This window comes from Eptatretus burgeri, chromosome 2 (genome assembly GCF_056783735.1).
Source record: "Eptatretus burgeri isolate ZD-2024b chromosome 2, Ebu_testis_v1, whole genome shotgun sequence".
Lineage (NCBI taxonomy): Eukaryota > Metazoa > Chordata > Myxini > Myxiniformes > Myxinidae > Eptatretus > Eptatretus burgeri.
The window spans coordinates 92,589,231-92,611,730 of NC_140962.1; the positions used below are offsets into that span (position 1 = coordinate 92,589,231).

General features: G+C 39.5%; 1 protein-coding gene across 2 annotated transcripts in view; it reads left to right on the top strand.

Annotated features, from left to right (window-relative positions):
- LOC147032567 (plexin-A1-like) overlaps positions 1-22,500 on the top strand; it is a 424,700-nt gene that overhangs the window by 371,860 nt on the left and 30,340 nt on the right. Inside the window, exons 24-31 of one of the 2 annotated variants that reach the window (XM_085870308.1) lie at positions 4,924-4,990; positions 5,254-5,400; positions 5,613-5,772; positions 6,345-6,448; positions 15,039-15,135; positions 18,246-18,436; positions 19,190-19,362; positions 22,115-22,327. In XM_085870308.1, the coding sequence (XP_085726434.1) occupies positions 4,924-4,990; positions 5,254-5,400; positions 5,613-5,772; positions 6,345-6,448; positions 15,039-15,135; positions 18,246-18,436; positions 19,190-19,362; positions 22,115-22,327 (1,152 nt within the window). The remainder of the gene's footprint in view (positions 1-4,923; positions 4,991-5,253; positions 5,401-5,612; positions 5,773-6,344; positions 6,449-15,038; positions 15,136-18,245; positions 18,437-19,189; positions 19,363-22,114; positions 22,328-22,500) is intronic. The other variant, XM_085870309.1, reaches the window with a different exon arrangement.

Here is a 22,500-nt window from a genome sequence, read left to right on the forward strand (position 1 = left end):
TTTACAATGATCCCAAAAAACTTATTCAGTTCTACTTAAAGACACACACATGCAGACACACACACACAAATGAAAAGAAACCCAGTGTTCTTTATTAGACCCTCACAGCCGAGAAGAGGGACAAGCTGGGGGTCAGAGTTCGGATGGGTACCTGGCCGTCAGAGAAAGGGGGTACTCCGTGCTGTGGCACCTGACAATGGTCGCTGGTTTGGTCCCCAGTCGCATGTGTGGGACTCAAGGTTCGTGGCGGAGCTTGGGTGCTGAATGGCCGGAGTCCACGGAGGCGGGTCAGGGTCGCTCTTTCATTCCTTGTAGAGGGCCAGCAGAGACACGTTCGCTACCTCGCCGACTTTATGCTCATCCCTCCTGACAGCCCTCGTAACAACCACTGTTACCACCCCTTCGTAACCCCTTTGTAACAGCAAAAACCCAAGAAAACTCCTACACTGCCTCAGAGAGTGCTTGGGAATTTATGGAACTCCCTCAGCAGGGAGGGCCTTGGTGAACATTCCTCGCTGTCCGCCTTTGATTGGACAGGGTCCCACGGCATACCTTTCCGGGGCGGGGTTTCGGCCTTGTTTGGAGAAAGCCGACCCTCCCCTCGCGCGTGTTCGAGATAGGTCGTGGTGGTGAAATTGCCTCAAACATCCTCGGGAATCCATCTCAGGCAAAGGTGCGCTGTGGCCCACGAACCGAGGGCTACAAGCGCGATGATACCATGGATCGTAATGGGCCGAGGAGTCATCCAGATGGGATGGTTGTGAGATAGCTTGTTAGATGTAATAACCTAATGAAAAGAAATCGCAACGCAGCCTTTGATTCTCCCACGAGACAAAAGGAAGGGGATCTGACTACACACACACTTAACGACATAACTGACTTTTGGGACATCTGTATGTTGAATGCAAATGGTTTCCAGATCCGTAACAAAATATATATATATATATATATATATATATATATATATATATATATATATATATATATATATATATATATATATATATATATATATATATATATACCCGCACCAATATATGCCAGCGTGTGTGTCAGTCCATCCATCCATCCATCAATCTGTCCATCTGTTTCCTCCACAACTCCAAAACCATGAAACCTAGCGTCCCCATCATTACCTGCATACTATGGGAACTCCAAGGGCGTGCACGAATGAAAACTGGGTATTGAGTTAATTAAAACACCTCTTTTGAAGATAATTAATGGCCTTATTTAATTATCTTTTATTGACGTGGAATTCTCCTTGGTCACCTTGCTGTCCTTCGCTGGGGTCTTAATTCACCATTTTTTGGGGGGGCCTGCTCAACAATGTCTTGACTTGAAACGGGCCGCAATGGTTTATTTATGATAAAGTTTATTTTTTTTTCACTTTATACACTCATCCTCGAATACCTGATCATCATACCTACAGATGGCTGGATACATTGCAATCCTTATCAACGCCCAGAGACGTCAGCATTTGTGGCCTTGTTTCATTTCTGTACATGCCATCACCTCTAGAACCTCATAATATAAGCCAAATTTCGAAATTTAAACTCTGCATGTGTGAGCATGCATCTGTCGGCAGGCCTTTACCAGGTAGATCGTGTGGGTTTTAAATGCTCCCTCCTGGTACTTCACTAGAACTACAGATGAGGCACAACACAGTCGGCCTGCAGGATTGTTTTCATGTGGTATAATATGGAGACTAAGCGATTTCCATCGATAAAAGTCCTCCTCCATGTTGGATGCACCCTTCCTGTACTGTAGGCTCCTGTGATGATGAACGCTCATTTTTTGTTTTTGCCTGCGGTGCCTGAAGACCAATCTAAGAGAGTCCATGGGGGAAAGTCAGATGGTATCTCTGGCATGACTTCTCCATATCCTCACATGATGTGTGTGACATTTTCATTCGGAAACGCAAGTGCTGTCTATTCCAAAATAGCATCATTTGCGAGTAATAAAGTGATTCACATCCGCCGTCCTATCTAATCTCTTTTGTGGGGAGACCCCCCTGCCCTAAGCTTCGCAACCTCGGCGCATGGCGGTGCCGGACTTCTCCCAGTCCACAGTCGGTTGACACCATCATATCATTCCCCACTACAGGTGTGCACTGGCCTTTTTCTAACTAAGGATGGGCTAGGCAAGTTTGCCTCTTCAGCCCAATCGTCATCATGAATCTGCTGAGCTGTTGGGACAGGGAAGAAGGCAACAAACTGCAGAAAACTTACAAGAACGCAGGAAATGTTGTTTCGGTGATCAATTTTTCAGAATTTCCTGGGGGAGTACCCCAAACACAACCCTCTACTCCCCGGTTGGTACCATGGCCTGGTAAATCCCCCCCCCATCTTGAAATTCCTGGATCCACCACTGTGTACACTCATCTCTAAGCCAATGAGCTTTTCCTGTTATAAATACAGTCCTGGGATCCATCGTCACAGCTGATGTCAAGTCTGTCCTCTCCTCAAATGGCCTGTTTAAACCCTCTCATATTTTCTCATTCATTCATCCACTTATTTGTTTATTTCCAGTTGTTACACTAATGCCCCACTGCGTTTGGCATTGGCATTCTATCCTTTGTCACCTTACTCTTCCATAAGCCTAGATTTCATAAACAAAAAAAAGAATAAAAAAATAAATAATCTGATCTGTCACAATCTTTCCTGGGAAAGCCACATTTCCAAGCTGGCCTCCAAAACCAGTCGCCGACTGGGTATCCTCCATCATGTAAAGTCCTTCCTTGGCACACCTGAGCTCCTAGCCACATGCAAAGCTTTCATCCACAGCCTGATGGAGTACTGCTCTCCTTTCTAGACTGGTGCTCCAGCCTCACACCTTTAACGGCTTCACGCTATAGAAACCGAGGCATTTAGGATCATTGGTATCTCCCGTGATGAGGCTGAGTCTTTGGGTCACTTACTCTGTCACCGCAGGCAGATCAGTAGTCTTTCTGTCCTCTACCATCTCCTCTCCAGCCTCACCCTCCCCTGCTCCGTCAGTGATCTGTCCCCCTCCCTATATTTCCGCAGGGCACTAGAAGTCCACCAGCAACCCTCTTCTGGTAAAACTACCAAAATCAAGAATCACTCCTCACCTTCACGCTTTCATTCTTCTTTTTTTCCCACCTCTGGAACAAACTTCCACATGCTCTTCAATCCCATTCTTCCCTTCAGGACTTCAAAACAGCTGTTTACCACCATCTCTTATCTTTCCCCATCCAAAACCACAATCTTTTCTACCCCTGCTAATCTACCCCAAACCAACCTCCTTCAAATTCCCTGCTTTTCTTCCTGAAAGTCCCTGTAGTGTCCATCTTGTTTACCCTGTGTATCCCACCTCATCCCTCTCCCTTCCACAGATCTCCTCATGTCTTTGTGCCTCACTGTTTTGTACTTCCCTTTCCCACCCCTCTTGGCTCCTGCTCCCTTTGTTACATGTTCTGTGTGTTAGCTCTTATACGAGCCTCGATATTGTATTTGATGGACAAAGAAGGAGGGTACATTTTGCTTTTGTAGCACTTGAGCACATGGAACCTTGCTTTTAGGTTGTGGAGCAATGACGGTCCATACAAAAACTTGATTTTCAATAACCAAGAGAAGTGGTTAAAATTTTGATCCAAAAACATCACAAACCAGATAAACATGACCTCATTGAAGCAGATGAGTACTCTCACAGATACATACATATATATCTTAATAAAAGCAGCTTTGTGAATATGGAAAAGACAGTACAAGGTATAATACAGTATACCTTGTACTTTACTTTTTAAAAAAGAGAAGAAGAAAATAACTTGATGGTGTAAAGAGAAATGGTGATCCATTTGGAATTTTCATTTACAAATCACAGTGCAAAAATAGTTTAAAAAAGTTCTTTGGAAAGTTTTCACAAATGGCACTAAATACCTTGGGAAAGTAACTCGTTTATGAGGGGTTTATAGTGATAGTTTGAATTGATGATAAACTTGAGCACAGCAGAAAAAAAGAAGGCAATTTTGGGAAGGTTCTACGGAATGGATAGGGCCTTCAATGAATGACAGAGGTATATTGCCATTATCCATCAGAGCTCATTAAATGTGGACAGCATAAGGAACTGGAGTGGTAAGATGTTGGCTGTAGATCTGATGTGAGAGAGGTGGTGTGTTCTCCTGTGGTCTCATCTATGACTGTCGCCCAAAACCACTCAAAGATTAATGACTGCGTGTTGAGCTTCAGGCCTGGAGTGGAGACGATACATTGGAGAGCAGTCTCCGAGGTCACGGCGGTGCAGGCCGACGCTGTCGTTTATTGTCGTCTTTTCATCCACGGCCATTACTATGACAGCCCAATTGATTGATTGTCTTTGGAAAAGGCCACCGCAGGCAAACTAATGTTGCCTCCCATTCTGATGCTAATGAGACCCAGAAAGATCACTGGACAGCGACATTCAAATTAAGTTGGGATCGGTAAAGTCTTCAGAGCTTTTTCACAACGTGATTCAAAAATGCTCTGGCCTCACGATGAGATTGGCTGGAGGCAGACCTTCCTCATTAACTTTGTCATGGTTCATGTAGCCATTTTATAAAGACATGCCTTTCCTCTTTCATGAAATCCTTGCTGAAGATGCAGTAATTTCATGGCAGACTTTAATCGTGCGAATGCTAGTTGAAAATAAAGTGGATCAGTCATGAAGATGAAACGCATAACAGGAAGTGTAGAAAATTGACTTCTTGTACATGTGAAGAAGATTAAAAAGTATTATCGGTCTCTGTGCAGGAACATGTACTGTTTTAGGCAAAAACCTTTGAAAAAAAAATATATCATTCCACAATGCTTGTCTGACATGAAGCAGTCAGTGTATAATTGTATAATTAGTCACCTTGGGCTGTAATGAAAAATGGAAATCGATGACTGCGGTGTGAATCTGATTGTAAAATTTTGCTTGTTCCAGAACCGAGTCTGTTGCTGAAAAGATGCTCACCAATTGGTTCACATTCCTGCTCTTCCGCTTCCTCAAGGTATCTCCTGTAAATGTGAATACTGAGAGATGCACAGTATCATAAGAGATATTTAATGTGCCAGGTTCTTCTTTTGTTATTGTCTACTTATAGATTAAAGACGATTGTAAGTTTATTCTAACACAATAATTGGGCTACAACGAAAAAAGAGGATGACAGGAGGATCAATATATTTCCTGAAAACAAGTGTGCCGACGATAACATAACAATTGCTTATGAACCAAGCACCTGCTGTGCTGTGTGGGCTCATGTCCCTGGAGCAGCAGCGGGCGGGCGAGCCGTTGTTCAAGCTCTACTGCGCCATGAAGCAGCAAATGGAGAAGGGACCAATAGATGCTGTGACAGGCGAGGCACGGTACTCCCTCAGTGAAGACAAGCTCATCAGGCAGCAGGTCGACTATCAGACGTTGGTATGCACGGATAGCAGCAAACACTGCAAACATTTCAAGTGTAATAGGTGCCTGTGCATTTCAAGCAATCATTAAGCCAGATCGTTGGTCAAATAAATCTCTGTCGGTTGGAATCATGGTGACATCAGGTTTTGTTTAACTCGGTAGACAGTAACTGTTTGTGCATTCAAGGCAGGTGGACATGTCACTCACTACCCTTGCCCTCCACCCAGACACTACACTTGGTGAACCCTGAGAATGAAAAGGGGATGGAGGTGATTGTGAAAGTGTTAGACTGTGACAGCATTACCCAGGTCAAGGAAAGACTGCTCGATGCTGCCTACAAGAACACACCGTTCTCGATGCGTCCACGCTCATCTGAACTTGACCTCGGTGTGCATCCATTTGAGCCACAACACCAGCACACACAAAGCTAAAATCAGGGCTTATCACATCATAATTAAAGCTCTTATATGATGGCAGGAAAGAAATATGAAGTGGGAATTTCAGGGATACACCATTAGTGGTTGATCGTTCATTTGAATTAAGGTTTTCTTGCTTGTTGGCAAGCATTCTAACTTGGTAATTGCACTGATGCAAGCAAATTAAGAAACATAATATTGTTCTATCTCATCTTAGCTTCCAAAACTGTTGGCAGGATTTTTTGGTAATTAGCTTTTGCATTTTGTTTATGTTGTAATGGTAGAGTTGGATTGAATTGGGCATTGAATCCATAGCAGACATCTCACTGGTGAGCATACTTCTTGTTGAGTTCTTCTGCCACATGCTATAAGCTAACAATCACCATGACTCCAATAGAAACTGTTAAAAAAATATCTTCAGCCAAACATTTAGCATCTCTGTACATTTCACATCGAACCTTATCCACTGTATAAGCAGGACACAACTCCAAACGTGATGTCAACAGGCATGCCACAAATGTGTTCTCGTGCGATGTCTCATAGAGTGGCACCCGGGCAGGATGGCACGAGTCGTTCTACAGGATGAGGATCTCACGACCAAGATTGAGAACAATTGGAAGAGATTGAACACATTGGCACATTACCAGGTGAATGGTGGAAATGATCATTTAAATTGTACAATTTTGGAACTTGTTTGATTGGTTGTTTCTGATTTTGCTTTTTAAGTGGACTTTGATAATAGTTTGAAGGTAGTCTACGCAGCACATTAGAGTTTCCAGGTCTGCATTGAATTCCTGACAATTTCCTGATTTGACTGAAAACCAGTCTTGTCATCCACAAGGTATTGCATCATAAAAGAATGGGCTCTCATTTGAGGGGGATGTAACACTCGATGAACCGTCTACTCACATTTTCTGGTGGACATTAAGTATCCAATAGTGCCTTTCGAAAAGAGTAGCCCATTGTGTGTTGTTACGTCCACCACTGAAGGTGGAACGAGGTTAGGTTTTCACCACTGTCTGTCTGTCTGTCTGTTTGTTTGTTTGTCTGTTTGTTTGTCTGTGTGCAGGATATCTCAAATAGTTGTGGATGGATTTGGATGAAACTTGATGCACAGGTTGGGTGTGTGACAAGGAGGAATTATTGATTTTATTTTAGTGAAGATCCGAATCTACATCTGGATGCAAGAATTATTTAATTTTTAAAGTGATTTCTCACCATTGAGAGATGGAGCCAAAAACAATATATCACATGATATTTCAAAAATGCATTGGGCCTGATATGTTGTATTGGATCAGGCATTGTGTGGCGGTGGTATTCACATCTACCGAGTGCCCTTCTCGTTTCTTTCTAAAATCCTCTCATTAAATATTATTTTTGTTGAAGATAATACCACAGCTTATTATTTTTGCCCCAGATAAATATTTTGCTAACTTATCCTACTGGTGCGTAGAACTTATCAGATTGGATAGTTGAAGCGTCATTTAAAGTGATGCACATGCCTGTTGGCCTATTTGATATTCTCCTCTCAGCACGTGCCTCCTGAGAGCATGATCCCATCAAATCCCAAATACCGTGCTGCTTTGTACATCATTTCCCGATGTCCTTGAAATTAATCTCAAAGTACACCGATGTTTATGAATATCATTCATTGGTCTGCATGTACAAGCAACTCCATAAGCCTTAGACTGTAATAAAATGAAATTGTATGATCACCTATATTTTACAATTGCATTTAAGAATACCTACATTCAGTACATGGCCTACTTTTTTTTGTTCTGAAAGATACCGTGGGATGCTTAACATTCGCTAACAAGGTATTACTCTTGGCTTAGTATTCCTTTTGAAGGGCAGCAGCTAATAGGCAAATCATCTGGGCGGTCATGTTTTTGCATTTGAACCCACGCAGTATTTTACAACTCTCTATTCCTCTTTTTACCAACTGAGCTGCCCTATTTTCGCAGGTTTTTTTTTTTCTTCCTTATTTTTATGCTTAACACTTTGAAATGCACAAACATCATTCACATTATTCAATAGTAATCGATGTTGTTGAATGTTGTTTGGTTTTGGCAAGCAAGCTCCCTTCCCTCGAGATAGCCCATTAGACATGGCATGGCAGTAATGTTGATTTTGTTTTCTCTGTGCTCAGAACAGGAAGAGTGGAAAATAAATAAGTGAAACATTCATGAAAGGCTAAGCAAGGCATGGATTCAGAAACAGTTAATTCTTCATGTCTATTGATGTAAAAATTCTTCATGTAAAAAAACAGAATGTCTGTTCGGAAATGTATATTGCCCATTAATTAATTATTTGCAGTAATGTTATAGAAATGTATGTATGTATGTATATATATATATATATATATATATATATATATATATATATATATATATATATATATATATATATATATATACAGGGGGCTGCAAAAGTAGGTATACAGTAATGAAAAACAAAACGTATTTTATTGATTATACAAGCACATCAATAATAACATACCAATAATAATCATATCGATAATAAACATATTAATCCCTCAAATGTTCAAATTAAATGAATTCTAGTATTAAATAAATCCGAGCACCACTATTATAAGACTGGTAATACTGGTATAATCCTTGCTGTATAGCTACTTTTGCAGCCCCCTGTGTTATACATATATATATACATATATTATATATATATATATATATATATATACATATATATATACATATATTATATATATATATATATACATATATATATACATATATTATATATATATATATATATATATATATATATATATATATATATATATATATATATATATATATATAATATATGTATATGTATATATATATATATATATATATATATATATATATATATATATATATAATATATGTATATATATATATATATATATATATATATATATATATATAATATATGTATATATATATGTATATATATATATATATATATATATATATATATATATATATATATATATATATATATATATATATATATATATATATATATATATATATATATATATATATATATATATATATATATATATATATATATATATATATATGTATATATATATATATATATATATGTATATACATATATATATATATATATGTATATATATGTATATATATATATATATATATATATATATATATATATATATATATATATATATATATATATATATATATATAAGCATATGTATATACATGTCGTAAGAGGCGACCAGGGTTGTGTCAGGAAGGGCATCCGGCGTAAAACATGTGCCAAATCGCTATGAGGATCATACGGATGATCCGCTGTGGCGACCCCTAAAGGGAGCAGCCGAAAGAAGAAGATATACATATATATATATATATATATACATACAGTATATGTATATACATATATATATATACAGTATATTTAGATACATATGTATATACAGTATATGTATATACATATATGTATACAGTATACAGTATAATTATATACATATATATATATATATATATATATATATATATATATATATATATATACAGTATATGTATATACATATATATATATATATATATATATATATATATATATATATATATACAGTGTATATATATATATATATATATATATATATATATATATATATATACAGTGTATATATATATATATATATATATATATATATATATATATATATATATATATATATATATATATATAAATATATATATATATATATATATATATATATATATATATATATATATATATATATATATATATATATATATATATATATATATATATATATATATATATATATATATATATATATATATATATACAGTATATGTATATACATATATATATATGTATACATGTATGTATATATACTGTATATATAGTATGTATATATATATACATATATATATATATATATATATATATATATATATATATATATATATATATATATATATATATATATATATATTGCACTAAACAATGGAGAAACTGTTTAAGTTTGTATATTTTCACAATGATAAAATTGCAATTACTGTTGCAAAATGATGCCAATGATGTGTCATGTGATCTATTATGCAAATTTTGGAGGCAGATGGGGGAGATTAAAGGGAATGCAATGTCTCTCTCATTTAGCGGTTTGAACGGCAACGTTGTGCATAAAACAAATCGAGATTGATAGTGAATTCCCACGAAGGTAAAAGTGCCACAAACTGGGAAGTGATTGCAGCAGATAAAATGACAATTACTCCGAAATGTATTTTTACCTGTAGATTATACTAATGAATGAATATATAGCAGAAACAATATAACTAGTGTTTGGTTTCCGATTGTCCCAACCAAGGTGGCCGTGTGCCAAGGTGGCCATGTTAAACAGTTGGCCACACAGTGCAGGTGATAAAACATTAATAAACACCGATCCATATCCAGATCCTTGGGACACATAAGATGGATGTTTGATTGATCTGATGACTGCAGAAGGAAGGAAGGATTTTATATTGAAATTTATTGCATAAATTCTCATAAAAATTGAAACTAATCTTCTCAGAAGCATTACTTAGGCAATAACTGCGATCACTACAAATAAGTGCAACCAAATATGGCATTGAGCAACGAGATTGAAGAAGTAATATTAACACAAGTGACAACAACTCACATTTTCATACCTTGGCTAATTAAAATGTAGGCTGGCTGGTGTTTTCACGCCCCGCTGGCACCTCAATATGATGGCAAACTCCGGTGAGGCCTATCCTAGCAGCTCGGTAAATGCGAGGTCGAGATCTCTGCAAATTACAGTGCCTCCATCACGCGTGGAGGTCTCCAAGGACCCCAGATGACGGCTTTGCGTGGAAGCAGAATTGGATGTGACTGCGCGTGCAGCCCTGAGGGAAAAGTTACCAAGTTTGGGCCAGTTTAATGCTCGCCTGAAAGAAGCACCCATCAGGCTTGAGGTCAGCTGGTTCCTCTCCCTGACATGCCAAGAAGGTAGGATGAGGTGCCAAAATGTTTACAGCTATCTGATGGCTCAGCAACTATCCCACAGGCAACATGCTGGTCCCTGCCTCAGGGAAATGCATGTTTACCTTATTTATTGTCTTCACTTATCCACACACATGTTCCCTCTGACATGATGAAATTTTTATTTCACAGCAAAGCATTGTGTACCTGTGTCATTTAACTGAAAAATTTGATCAAGCTGTTTGTCATTTGAGCAGTTTAGTGGATGAGTGGGTAAGACCTTGTTGCATTGCCTTCACAGCTGTGGATTAAATTCTCATACCTACTCAGCTGGGCAGGCAATGCCAAACCACATAATGTATTGTGCCAGTTAAAGCTTTATCTTCTTTTTTCGGCTGCTCCCGTTAGGGGTCGCCACAGCGGATCATCCGTATGATCCGCTTAGTGATTTGGCACATGTTTTACGCCGGATGCCCTTCCTGACACAACCCTGCTCGCCTCTTACGACACAGGGATATGGTACACCTATTTTTTAACCGGGGTATACACCGGCCCAGTATACTGGTACTCATTTCGCCGACCTCGGAAGGATGACAGGCTGAGTCAACCCCCTGGTGTATTAATTCAGTGGCTCAACGGGGCTTGAACTCAGGACCTCTTGGATCCCAAGCCGCAACCCTAACCACTGCGCCAACACCAGGCTCAACCAGTTAAAGCTTTATGTTGTGGTAAATTTAAGCATTAGTAAATGCCTGTAAATGAACAATTAAAATTGATGGTTACATGTTATATGAGTTTCGTTCAGCACAGATCGGTAAATTGTAAATATAAACTGCTTGATGTTATGAGCTAATTTTGACTATAGATGACAGTATTGTACTGTAAACTGCCTGGTGAGATTTGTGAAGGTGCTGGAACGTTCTCAGATAAAGCTTCCAGTATGGACTAGAATCGCATTTGCTGGAATATACGGGATTATTCTGTGATACTATATAAACCCGCGAGAGGGAGGTGTGGAGAGACGGGTGATATGTGACGAGCCGTGTGTTTCCCTCATCCCTGTGCTCGATTTAACTTTGAGTGAACGAGGTGTTAATGTCCAGAGCGGTTGTTAACGCATGCAGCCAGTCGTAATCAGGTTGTTTAAAACTCATTAAGATTGTGTGTCGGGAAAGAATTCCTTTGAGCCCTTTAAAATTTAAATCAACCTGGATGAGCGGTCATATCGAAATAAAAACCGGACACATGCCGAGGCCCGGGGTCTATTGTGCCTGATGAAGCCGGCTGTGAAGCGGGCGAAACATTGCCCTGAGACCGGGTCTGCTCTCGCTTTTTTGCTCAAATTAGCGGAGTCGATCGAGTTTTTTACTTTTGGTTGTAAACTCCTTCTTCTTCTTTCATAATGTGTACTCCCAACCGCCACAATCATATACAATATATAATAAAGATATATTGGTTATAGATATGTGAACCAAGTGCCTTTGGGCATTCTTCATAAGCTCTTTGAACAACAGCCAGTTTGAAAATATTCTTGCCCTCCTCAACAGAAGTTTCCATATGCAGTACTTTTCTACTTTGGCAAAACTCTGAGCTTTGGCCATTTCTCATCTGTCTCAGACTACCTAGATGTGCTTGTTATCCCTCTTAGACAGCTTCAATATTAGTTGCAGTACTCCGTCATGCAGTTCAAATGGAACTTGGCTTCCCTAGCCACAAGATCACCACCAGAAATTTGGTCAGTACCTCTGTCTAACATATCAGTGCCCATTTTCTTCAGAGCTGGATTTGTATGCATTGTAAGTTGTGAATTCATGAAGTCTTTCACACTACCCTCCTCGCATAAAATACACAGGTTCTTGCTCACTGCAGATGCTTGACACTTAAGGTGACACTGATCATCCGTTTCTGCTGATGCCTTTCGTCTTTTTGCTGCAGCACGTTCCAATATTGAATTATTAAATGCCTGGTGACATGATTTACGCCTCATTGCCTTATTATCCAGGAGTACTTGTTTCACTACTTTTCTGGAGTCCACCTTCACCCGTAAAGATTCGATAACTCTGAATTAATCAATATTTTTTTGAAGAACTTGGTGTATACATCAAAAGGATCTGAAACAGGACTGTAGATGCCTTCAGATACCTTCTTCTGAGAGGTGATGCAACGTTTTCAATCAATATTGGCAGCTATGTTGACTAATAAGTTGGTGTTTAATCAGCAAGCACATTGTTGTTTGGAAGAGCATAAGATGTCAAGAAACGTGTTCCATACGGCAGCCATTTGGAAATCCATGATGACTTCCATGGAGGCAATTTGTTTACAAAAACAAAAATTGGGCCACTAGACCTGTAGTTTATCTGGGTCCTGACCTAATGTTTTAACCCAAATATGGTAGCATTATGACTGGTTGGTCTTGAGAGGAAGATTTATGAAGGAATTTACACAATTTTCCCCCAAAATTTACCAAAGCCACCATTTTGGCACACTTCCAGTCACGTGATTGGCATGATCTCCCACAATTTAATTTTACAACCCTATCCTAATGTTGCAACCCAAATTTGGTAGCATTCTGACTGGTGTGTCTGGAAAAGATTATTGAAGAAATTTACTAAGTCGGCCATTTTGACCTACTTAGTCATGTGACCAGAACAAGCTTTGCAATCCCCTTTACCATTCAGGAGAGTCACGTTGCTGTCAAGTTTCAGCCAGATCAGCCCAGCAGTTTGGCCGGAGAAGTAAAAATAGGAGATGGACAGACGGACAGACAGACAGAAGGCCAGATGGTCCATGATGACAATACCTTATCTGGAATTCCAATTCCAGATAAGCTAAAATTTGTGTTCAAAAAACGTTTATATTGGCATTTACATGTATATGCTGCATGTAAATACAACAACATAGTACACATTATCAAGGATTATAGAAGACTTGTTCTGGAGCATAGTTCCGGGTAGTATATGGGATGGCGTATTGTCCGTGCTTCCACTCATCCATAAACACTTTCACCTTCTTCTCTGAAACTACACACACGATTTCTGTGAAACCTGATCACAACCTTCATCACCCGGAATGTACCAAAGATTATTAATGGCATCAAAAACGAAATTGGGCCCTAAAAACGAAATTGTGTCTGCGGGGGAGTGGGGGTGGGGGGGGTTGCTTCCCAAAAGAGGTATTGCTTTCCTCTCAGAAACAACACACACAATTCTGATGAAACTAGACCACAACCTTCATCACCCATGATGAACCAAAGTTTTTTCATGTGATTAAAAAAAAATCTAGGTTTCAGGATGTCTGCAGGTGTGTAGTGGGGGGTGGGGGGGAGGGGTTCACCCCCAAAGTAGGTGTTTGCATTCTTCTGAGAAACTACAAACACAATTTGATGAAACTTGACCACAACCTTCATCACCCGTGATGTACCAAAGTATGTTCATAACATTAAAAAAAACAATCCAAAGGTATTTTACTTTCTTGTCCGTTACATATTTTGTGGGTCATCCACACCTACCAGTGGTTGCCTGGTTTTCTTATGCAGTCGCCACCAGTTGAGCGCCCAGGGGTATTGCCCCTATTTTTAAACTTGCGGGATGATGCCATAATTTCATCATTGCATCTTTTTGCTCATCAATTATTTCGCTAAAATTGATTTCAAAAATATATAAAACATCAATGTCAAAATCATAATTTTACCACTGAAATTCATACCTGTGTACTTCAGAAAAATGCTTGTCATAATTTTTTAGATGCAGTATATTCTCTGTAAATCTGTAGTGATGACATCGTTATGATGTCATTACAGCGTCCAACTCGTGAATGTTTTTTTTTTCTGCAGTTTATGCTTTTTGGAAAGTCTGATATTAGCCACATTATATTTCGGTGAAAAGATGGTACTTTTGTCTGGCATATCAAACTCGTTTCATTAAGCCGCCTCACCATTTCCTGCATGCGATTGCACAAGCTCCTCCATTAGCCTTCGACTATGTTAAAGTTGAAGGAATGATTAAAGTGCAGTTTGGATGAGTGTTGAACATTTTGAGTAAGTGCTTCACTTTTGACATTATAAAGTCAAAAGGTTGTGTCCTTTTGACTTTGTAATGTTGCTGTTTCTAATGCATTCCAGAGTGCATTGGCTTAAGGTGGTTTGTCGGAGGCTCTGATAGATGGAGCAATTATTAATCTACAAATGGGCCAAATGGTCTTGTTCTGTACCTGCTTTTAGTATCACTATCATTGTTGTTTTATCTGCAGGTTACCGATGGATCGGTCATTGCATTGGTGCCAAAGCAACTGCCGAGCTGCCATCTAGCTCATGTGACCCTCAGTCGATCACTGCCCAGCCGATATGGTGAGGCTTAAACTAGTTTTACAACTCAAGGCCAACCTCATCTTTAAGCAAATCCAAAACTTGTCACTTCCCAGCACTAAATACTGTATTTTTCTTCATCCAGGTCCAGTCTCAACCCTAAAATAGCATAATGTTGATCTAGATCATTCCATTCACACCTCATGGCTTGCCTAGAGGCACAGTCTCATAATTGCCAAAGCCAAAGCTCAAAAATAACTTGTACACTAACTTCACCTATTATTGAAACTTTAAAATTATATTTCACCCTTTAGCCCACCTTCACCTTCACCTTAACCTGTAGTTCCACCTGTATTCATAATGTACACTAAAACATTATTATTATTAGTTATTACCTCCACTACCGAAAGTGGATGGAGGTAATTTTTTCACTCGCTTGTCTGTCTGTTTGTCTTTGGCTGTGAGCAGGATGTCTCAAAAAGTTGTGGACAGATTCGGACAAATTTTGGTGGACATGTTAGGGGTGTCACAAGGACTAATTGGTTAGCTTTTGGTGAAGATATGGATCCGGATCCGAATACGAGAGTTAAAAAAAAATTTTTTTGAGGGAATCTTCACCATTGATAGATAGTGCCAAAATTATATATAACCTGGTATTTAAAAAAGTTGTGGACGGGTTATGACAAAACTTGGTGGATGAGTTGGGTAGGTAACAAGAACAAGCCAATTAGATTTTCGTTAAGGTCCAGATGCAGATCCGGCCTATCTGTAGAATACAAAATGTAAACTGTTCAGCCTGGCGGAGGTATGTGCTTTACCGAGTGCTGTTCTTTATTCTTTTCAGCTTTATTCTCACCTCCCTTCCTTTCCTTCTTTTACCATCACCTGTGGAATTTCCTTCCTGAGTTTTACCAATACCATTCTTTCCTCCCTGAAAGACAGCAGCTCAGTATCATTTTGAGTTGTCACGTACCTCCTGAATGACATTTTCTATTCTCATGAACTCTCTTCCCTCTCTTTGCCATTAGCTTTTTCTTTTTATTGTTATTTTTCTTTCGTATGCAACAAATGGCTGTTGGTAGTATCATTTGCTGCCGGGTTTAACTTTGCATCTGATGCAATATGCCTTGTAGGTTAGCCCAGGAATTTCGGACTCAGCTAATGTGCTGGCAATAGCTCGCCTCCTCTTCATGAAATACACCGTGGGATCTTTAACATCCACCAGCTAATGTTGTCAGACAGGACACCCGGTTTAACGTCCATCCGAGAGACAACGCACACATTGATGCCTCACGTTGCTTGTGAAACACCAGGATGATAGTTTCTAGCTTAGCTGAGATTGGGACCCAGGGTAGACAGCTCAAAGATGAGTGTGCATATACCACTAAGCTATCCTGTGAGCCACGCAGCTTTCTTGACTAATGTTGAACTTACTTCATGTTTCTCATTTCTTCCTGTTCTTCTCTGTTGCCAGCATCACTTTCATAAACCAGCTTTCATAAACCTTGAGCTCTGAAGAATAATAATAAACAAGTAAAAAAGATATAAAATGTCATAGCCCTTGTTGTTCGAGTATTTTCTGCTGTATGGAGTGAAAGGGCTAGTCCTTTTTTATGTTCAACTAAAATGGCCGCCAGTTTACCAGTCGTCCATCTTTGATCAGATCACAAAATAAAGTGAAGGTACATGAATGCCATCGTGTACTGTGCTTGTGCCAAGTTTGAACAAAATCGGACGGTGCATGTCTGATAAATGGTTGGGGACACGTTTAAGGAACAAAAAGGCCACCAGTCGGCCATCTTGGATCTGATCTCCAAAAAAAATAGAAGCGCATATGTAAGCCATCATTCCTTTTGTAGGTGCCAAGTTTGAACAATATCGGTAAATGCATGTATGAGAAATGTTTGAAGATGTGTTCAACATCGTGTTTTTTACAACTAAAATGCTGCCAGTCGGCCATCTTGGATCTGATCTCGACAAAAATCAGATGTGCATATGTAAGCCATCATTCTTTATCTTTGTGTCAAGTTTAAGCACCATCGGTATATAGTTGTCCGAGAAATGGTTAAGGACGTGTTCAACATCTGTTTTTTTTTACAACTAAAATAGGAGTTTATCTCCGCCAGTCAGCCATTTTGGAGTTTTCTCAGAAAAAAAAATCGATGTGCCTATGTGAGCCATCATTCCTGAAATGTCTGCCAAGTTTGAACATCGATGGTAAATGCATGTCCGAGAAATGGTTGAGGATGTGTTTGACACCAGGTTTTTTTTTTACAACTCAAAATGCTGCCAGTCGTTCATCTTGGAGCTTATCTCGAAAAAAAATGATGTGCATATCTACCGTTGTGTGTTGTCTTTTCGCCAGTATGAATAAAATTGGTCCATGTATGTCTGATATATGGTTGCGGACACACACACACACACACATGCACAGACACGAAAATCGAGACCAAATCCATAAGCCCCCGTTTTGGACTAAGTCCAATGGGGGGCTAATGAAATTATAAGTATAAGTCATATGCTTCAATAAATTTTAGAGATTGCTGTCACAATTTTCATATTATTGTTGAAGCTTTGCTTTTATAATAGGCTAAGGATGTGTTTCATCTGAATTGAAAAGCAGTGTGTGGGGCCCCACAATAATATATGTGAAGGAAAGCGATCCCTTTCACAAGCAACAAAGACATCCTGCATTTGGTCATCCATGGATATCTCACTTCCCAGTCTTTGCCCCCTCGTGCATCTTTCTCTTCCAATCAACTTTTTGGGCTCACTCCCATCCATCTGGCTGCCACACCATTTTCACCCTTCCCTCCTCCCTACATATCTATCTGCTCCCCTGGCCTCCCCTAGGGTATCAATGGCACATAAGGTACTTCATCTAGCTCACTGCCTTTCTCAACTCTGACCTCTCCAGCCAATCAGTATCTGCTAATGGCTCTACACATCTTAGTCTTTCTCAACAGTGCTGTTTCATGCCATTTCTGCTCGTTTGTCCCTGTTCTGAACCACCCAATGTGACATCTGCTTCCAAACCCATTTTCTATCACTTTTTTTTTTTTGCTTTTCTTCCAGCCTGTCAAGGCATCTTTGGTCTTGCTTATCACACCTTCTGTCAAGCACTACAATCTGTTTCTTTTCCTGCCCAGCAGATGGCTTGGCTCGATGCCCAGGAAGCCACGAGAGCTTGCGTTCTCGCACCCCGATGCTCACACCTGAGCTGGAGAGTGGTGCACGCCTCTGGCACCTGGTTAAGAATCCTGAACATGGAGACCACAAGGAGGGAGACCGTGGACGCAAAATGGTCTCAGAAATCTACCTTACTCGTCTGCTTACAACCAAGGTTGGGAAGAGGGATTGATCAAGTTTGGAAAACCTGGATCACTGGGCACATTCTCAAAACTAAGTCAGCTGATTGATTGCATGTTCTATGACTTCCATCAAAGTCTGTTGTTGGGCATCTGGATAGTTATGATGGCAATGATGCTGAAAGTTCTGAAACATATTTAATACGTAAGATAGGCAATGATTTAAAGTGTTAATTTTATTGCAAGAAGCACACTTTACGATTATGCTGTTTTGCTGTTTACCATTCTGGCAGTAACTCCTGTTAATTGCCATGCCTTGTCATGTTGACTGATGATCTAAAAGAGCAGGTGTAAACATGGTAACCTTGCCATTGTGACCCTCATAATGACAACATAGTTGATAATATATTTCTTGCTACTTTCATAGGTGAAAAGGGGCAAATTCCATATTGCTGTGTTTACACTTGGTAGTTTCACTGACCTTTGCCATGTCATGAGGATAAGTTAGAGGTGTTTGAGGACATCTACAAATGCACATGCACGAGAGTTGCTCGTGGAAGGGAATTTGAGATAAAGAAGAATGAGAAAGGGATGGGAAGGTGATCACATAGCACCCGCAGAAAATGGAAAGGAGGGTTGGCAGGAAAGGGAACAGAAGGAGAAAGAAAAGGGATGTGGAAAAAACTTGGGGGTGGAGGGAGGAAGGTTTAAATATTTTGCCATTTTTGCATCCATATTATGTCGATGTTTGAACCAGTACATAAGATGCCCATGAAAAAAGAAAGAAGATGTTTCAACAGGTAACTCTGCAGAAGTTTGTGGATGACCTCTTTGTGACAATATTTGGTGCAACCTCGACACTACCACTTGCCATCAAGTACATGTTTGACTTCTTGGATGCTCAAGCTGATCGACACCACATCCATGACCCTGGTGTGCGGCACACATGGAAGAGCAACTGGTAAGTGTGTGATATTAGTTAGCCAAAGCACAGTAGTTGGACTAATTGAACTCAACTGTTTCTTGAAACTACCGACAGTGCCTATTCAAAGTCAACACATCCTTTAAAATTTTTCACATTTGTTGCCTAAAAGCCTTGAATTGAATTTCATTGAATCAGACTTTTTCCGCCTTTATATTTACACATCATAACCCATAACTTCCAAGTGAAAAACAAACTCCACAAATTTCAGAAAATTAATTAAAAATATAAAAACTAGAATATCTTCGTTGGATTAGTGTCCACCGACTTGAGCTAATACTTGGTGGAAGCATCTTTGACAGCAATTACAGCTGTGAGTCTGTTGTGATGGGTCTCAACCAACTTTTCACACCTTGATTGGGTAATATTTGCCCATTATTCTGAACAAAACTGTTCAAGATCAGTCAAGTTGCGTGGGGAGTGTTGATGGACAGCAATCTTCAAGTCATGCCACAGAGTTTCGAATGGATTTAGGTCGGGGCTCTGACTGGGCCACTCAAGGATATTTATCTTTTTGTTCCTTAACCACTCGGGTGTAGCTTTGTCTGTGTGCTTTGGGTCGTCATGTTGAAGGGTGAACTTCCATAACAATTTTAACTTTCTTTCATAAGGCAGCAGTTTTTATTCTTGGATTTTTCTCCATCCATTTTCCTTTCTATCCTGACAAGTGCCCCAGTCCCTGCTGACGAGAAACAACCCCATAACATGATGCTGCCTCTTCCATGCTTCACAGTAGGGATTGTGTTCTTTGGGTGATGTGATGTGTTGGGTTTGTGCCAAATGTAACATTTTGCATTTTGGCCAAAAAGTTTCATCTTGGTTTCGTCAGACAACAAAACTTTTTTCCCCATGATTCAGAATCTCCGGAGTGTGTTTTGCATACTTCAAATGGGACTCAGGGTGGGCTTTTTTGAGTAAAGGCTTCCTTCTTGCCACCCTACCATACATGCCAGACTTGTCGAGTGCTTAGCATGTTGTTGTCACATGCACACAGTGACCAGTCTTTGCCATAAAGTCATGTAGCTCTTTCAAAGTTGCCATTGGCCTCTTGGTGGCCTCTCTGATCAGTCTCCTCCTTGCTTTGTCATCCAGTTTGGAGAGACGACCTGAACTAGGCAGGGTCTTGGTGATACCATAAACCTTACACTTCTTCATGATTGTCTTAACTGTGCTCCAAGGGATATTCAAGGCCTTTGAAATACTGTATTTTTATACCATCCCTCGATCTGTGCCTTTCCACAACTTTATCCCGGAGGTCTTTTGAAAGCTACTTGGTGCTCATGGTTGAATCTTTGCTGTGAAATGCACTACCCAGCAGAGGAAGCCCGCAGGAACATCTGATTTTATTCTGAAATAATCAGAATCACTACAATTTAACACAGGTGGAGGCCAATTAACTTGATGTGTGATTTTGAAGGTGATTGGTTACACCTCAGCTCATTTCGAATTTCAATTATAAGGGGGGTGGACACTTATCCAACCAAGATATTCTGGTTTTGTATTTTTCATTAATTTTCTGAAATTTGAAGAATTTGTTTTTCTCTTGGAAGTTGTGGGTTACGATGTGTAAATATAGGTGGAAAAAGTCTGATTTAATGCAATTTAATTCCAGGTTATAAGATACCATGGTGAAAATTTTGAAAGGGGGTGTAGACTTTCAATAGGCACTGTGATTTGATCATCAATTTGGATCACTTGCCTCTTGAGGCCGTCACCTCATTTTTTTTAATATCCCATAATCTCGACCAATACCATTGCTCCTTGATATCCTTGCTCTTGATGTAAAGTTATATTTATGTCACATAAACACTATTCGCACATAAAAAATATATGCACTTTCCTCAAAAGCTACCTGCTGCACAGCACATCCCTTTTAAAAGATGGCTTGGTTTTCCTTTTGCAAGTGTGGTTAGTGACTGGGATTAGTCACCTCCCAATGATGTTCTCAGCTGTCACACAACCTTCTGTGTAACTATGTAACTCAACCCACTGGGAGAAGGGGACAACATGTGAAGCAAAGAATTTCCAGGACGACTCGGTTGCTTCATAGATAAGCCACCGAGTCGTGGCTTGTAACTTAAGCCACCAAACTATTCCATAATGAACTTCAATGCAGGAGTCTGGGAGGTCGGTGGTTCGAACCCCATCCAAGTTTGGAAGACTTTAATATAGAACGGTATGTGCTACTCCTTGTCTGGTGCTCAAAATTTAAAAGGGATAGAGCATGGACAAACAACCATATATTGGTATCCATAGTGCAGGCTTTGATGGATGTATTGGCCTCCTACTGCAATGAAGGTCCTTGGAAGTGAAATCATAAATAAAAGAAATAAATAAATGACCGACCGCGGATGCAGAGCAATGGTTCACAAAAACTCTACCTCCTGAAGGGGATTGCTTTCTCAGCATTATCTTGCAATGCTAGAGACAGGAATGTGCAGAATGTATGCCATGATTGTGTAAAGGTCCCAATAACTTGAAGCCATGTGCAGGAATGTGATTTGCTTATGCGAGCTGTAATGGGGCTTTAATGTTGTGCAACCTACAGTATCTACAAGTTCTCTGTGAGCCTAAAACCTGCGGAGAAAAATGTTTCCTGTAACAATATTGTCCTTTGTTTACCTTGGGATTGTTTTTCTCATGTTCATGCACACTCAAACACCATGATCAGCATTATGGTAATTCCCAGCTTATATTTGAAAGCCTCAGTTTTAACCCTCTTTTCCACCAGCTTGCCACTGAGGTTCTGGGTGAATGTGATAAAGAACCCACAGTTTGTGTTTGACATCCACAAGAACAGCATCACGGATGCGTGCCTTTCTGTGGTGGCCCAAACATTTATGGATGCCTGCTCGACGTCTGAGCATCGGTTGGGAAAGGACTCGCCCTCAAACAAGCTCCTCTATGCCAAGGACATCCCAGGATACCGGCGTTGGGTTGAAAGGTCAGCAGAGCATATTTGGGTTAACAAGAGGTAGAATGGAGAATATCAAAAAATAAATCACCCCCCTCCCCCAAATAGAAGGAGATTAGTTGGAGAGGAAGAATTGAAAAAAAGGTAATAAGCCTTTGTAGGAGACATATTATGCCAGAGTCACTACAAAAGAGGGACATCAA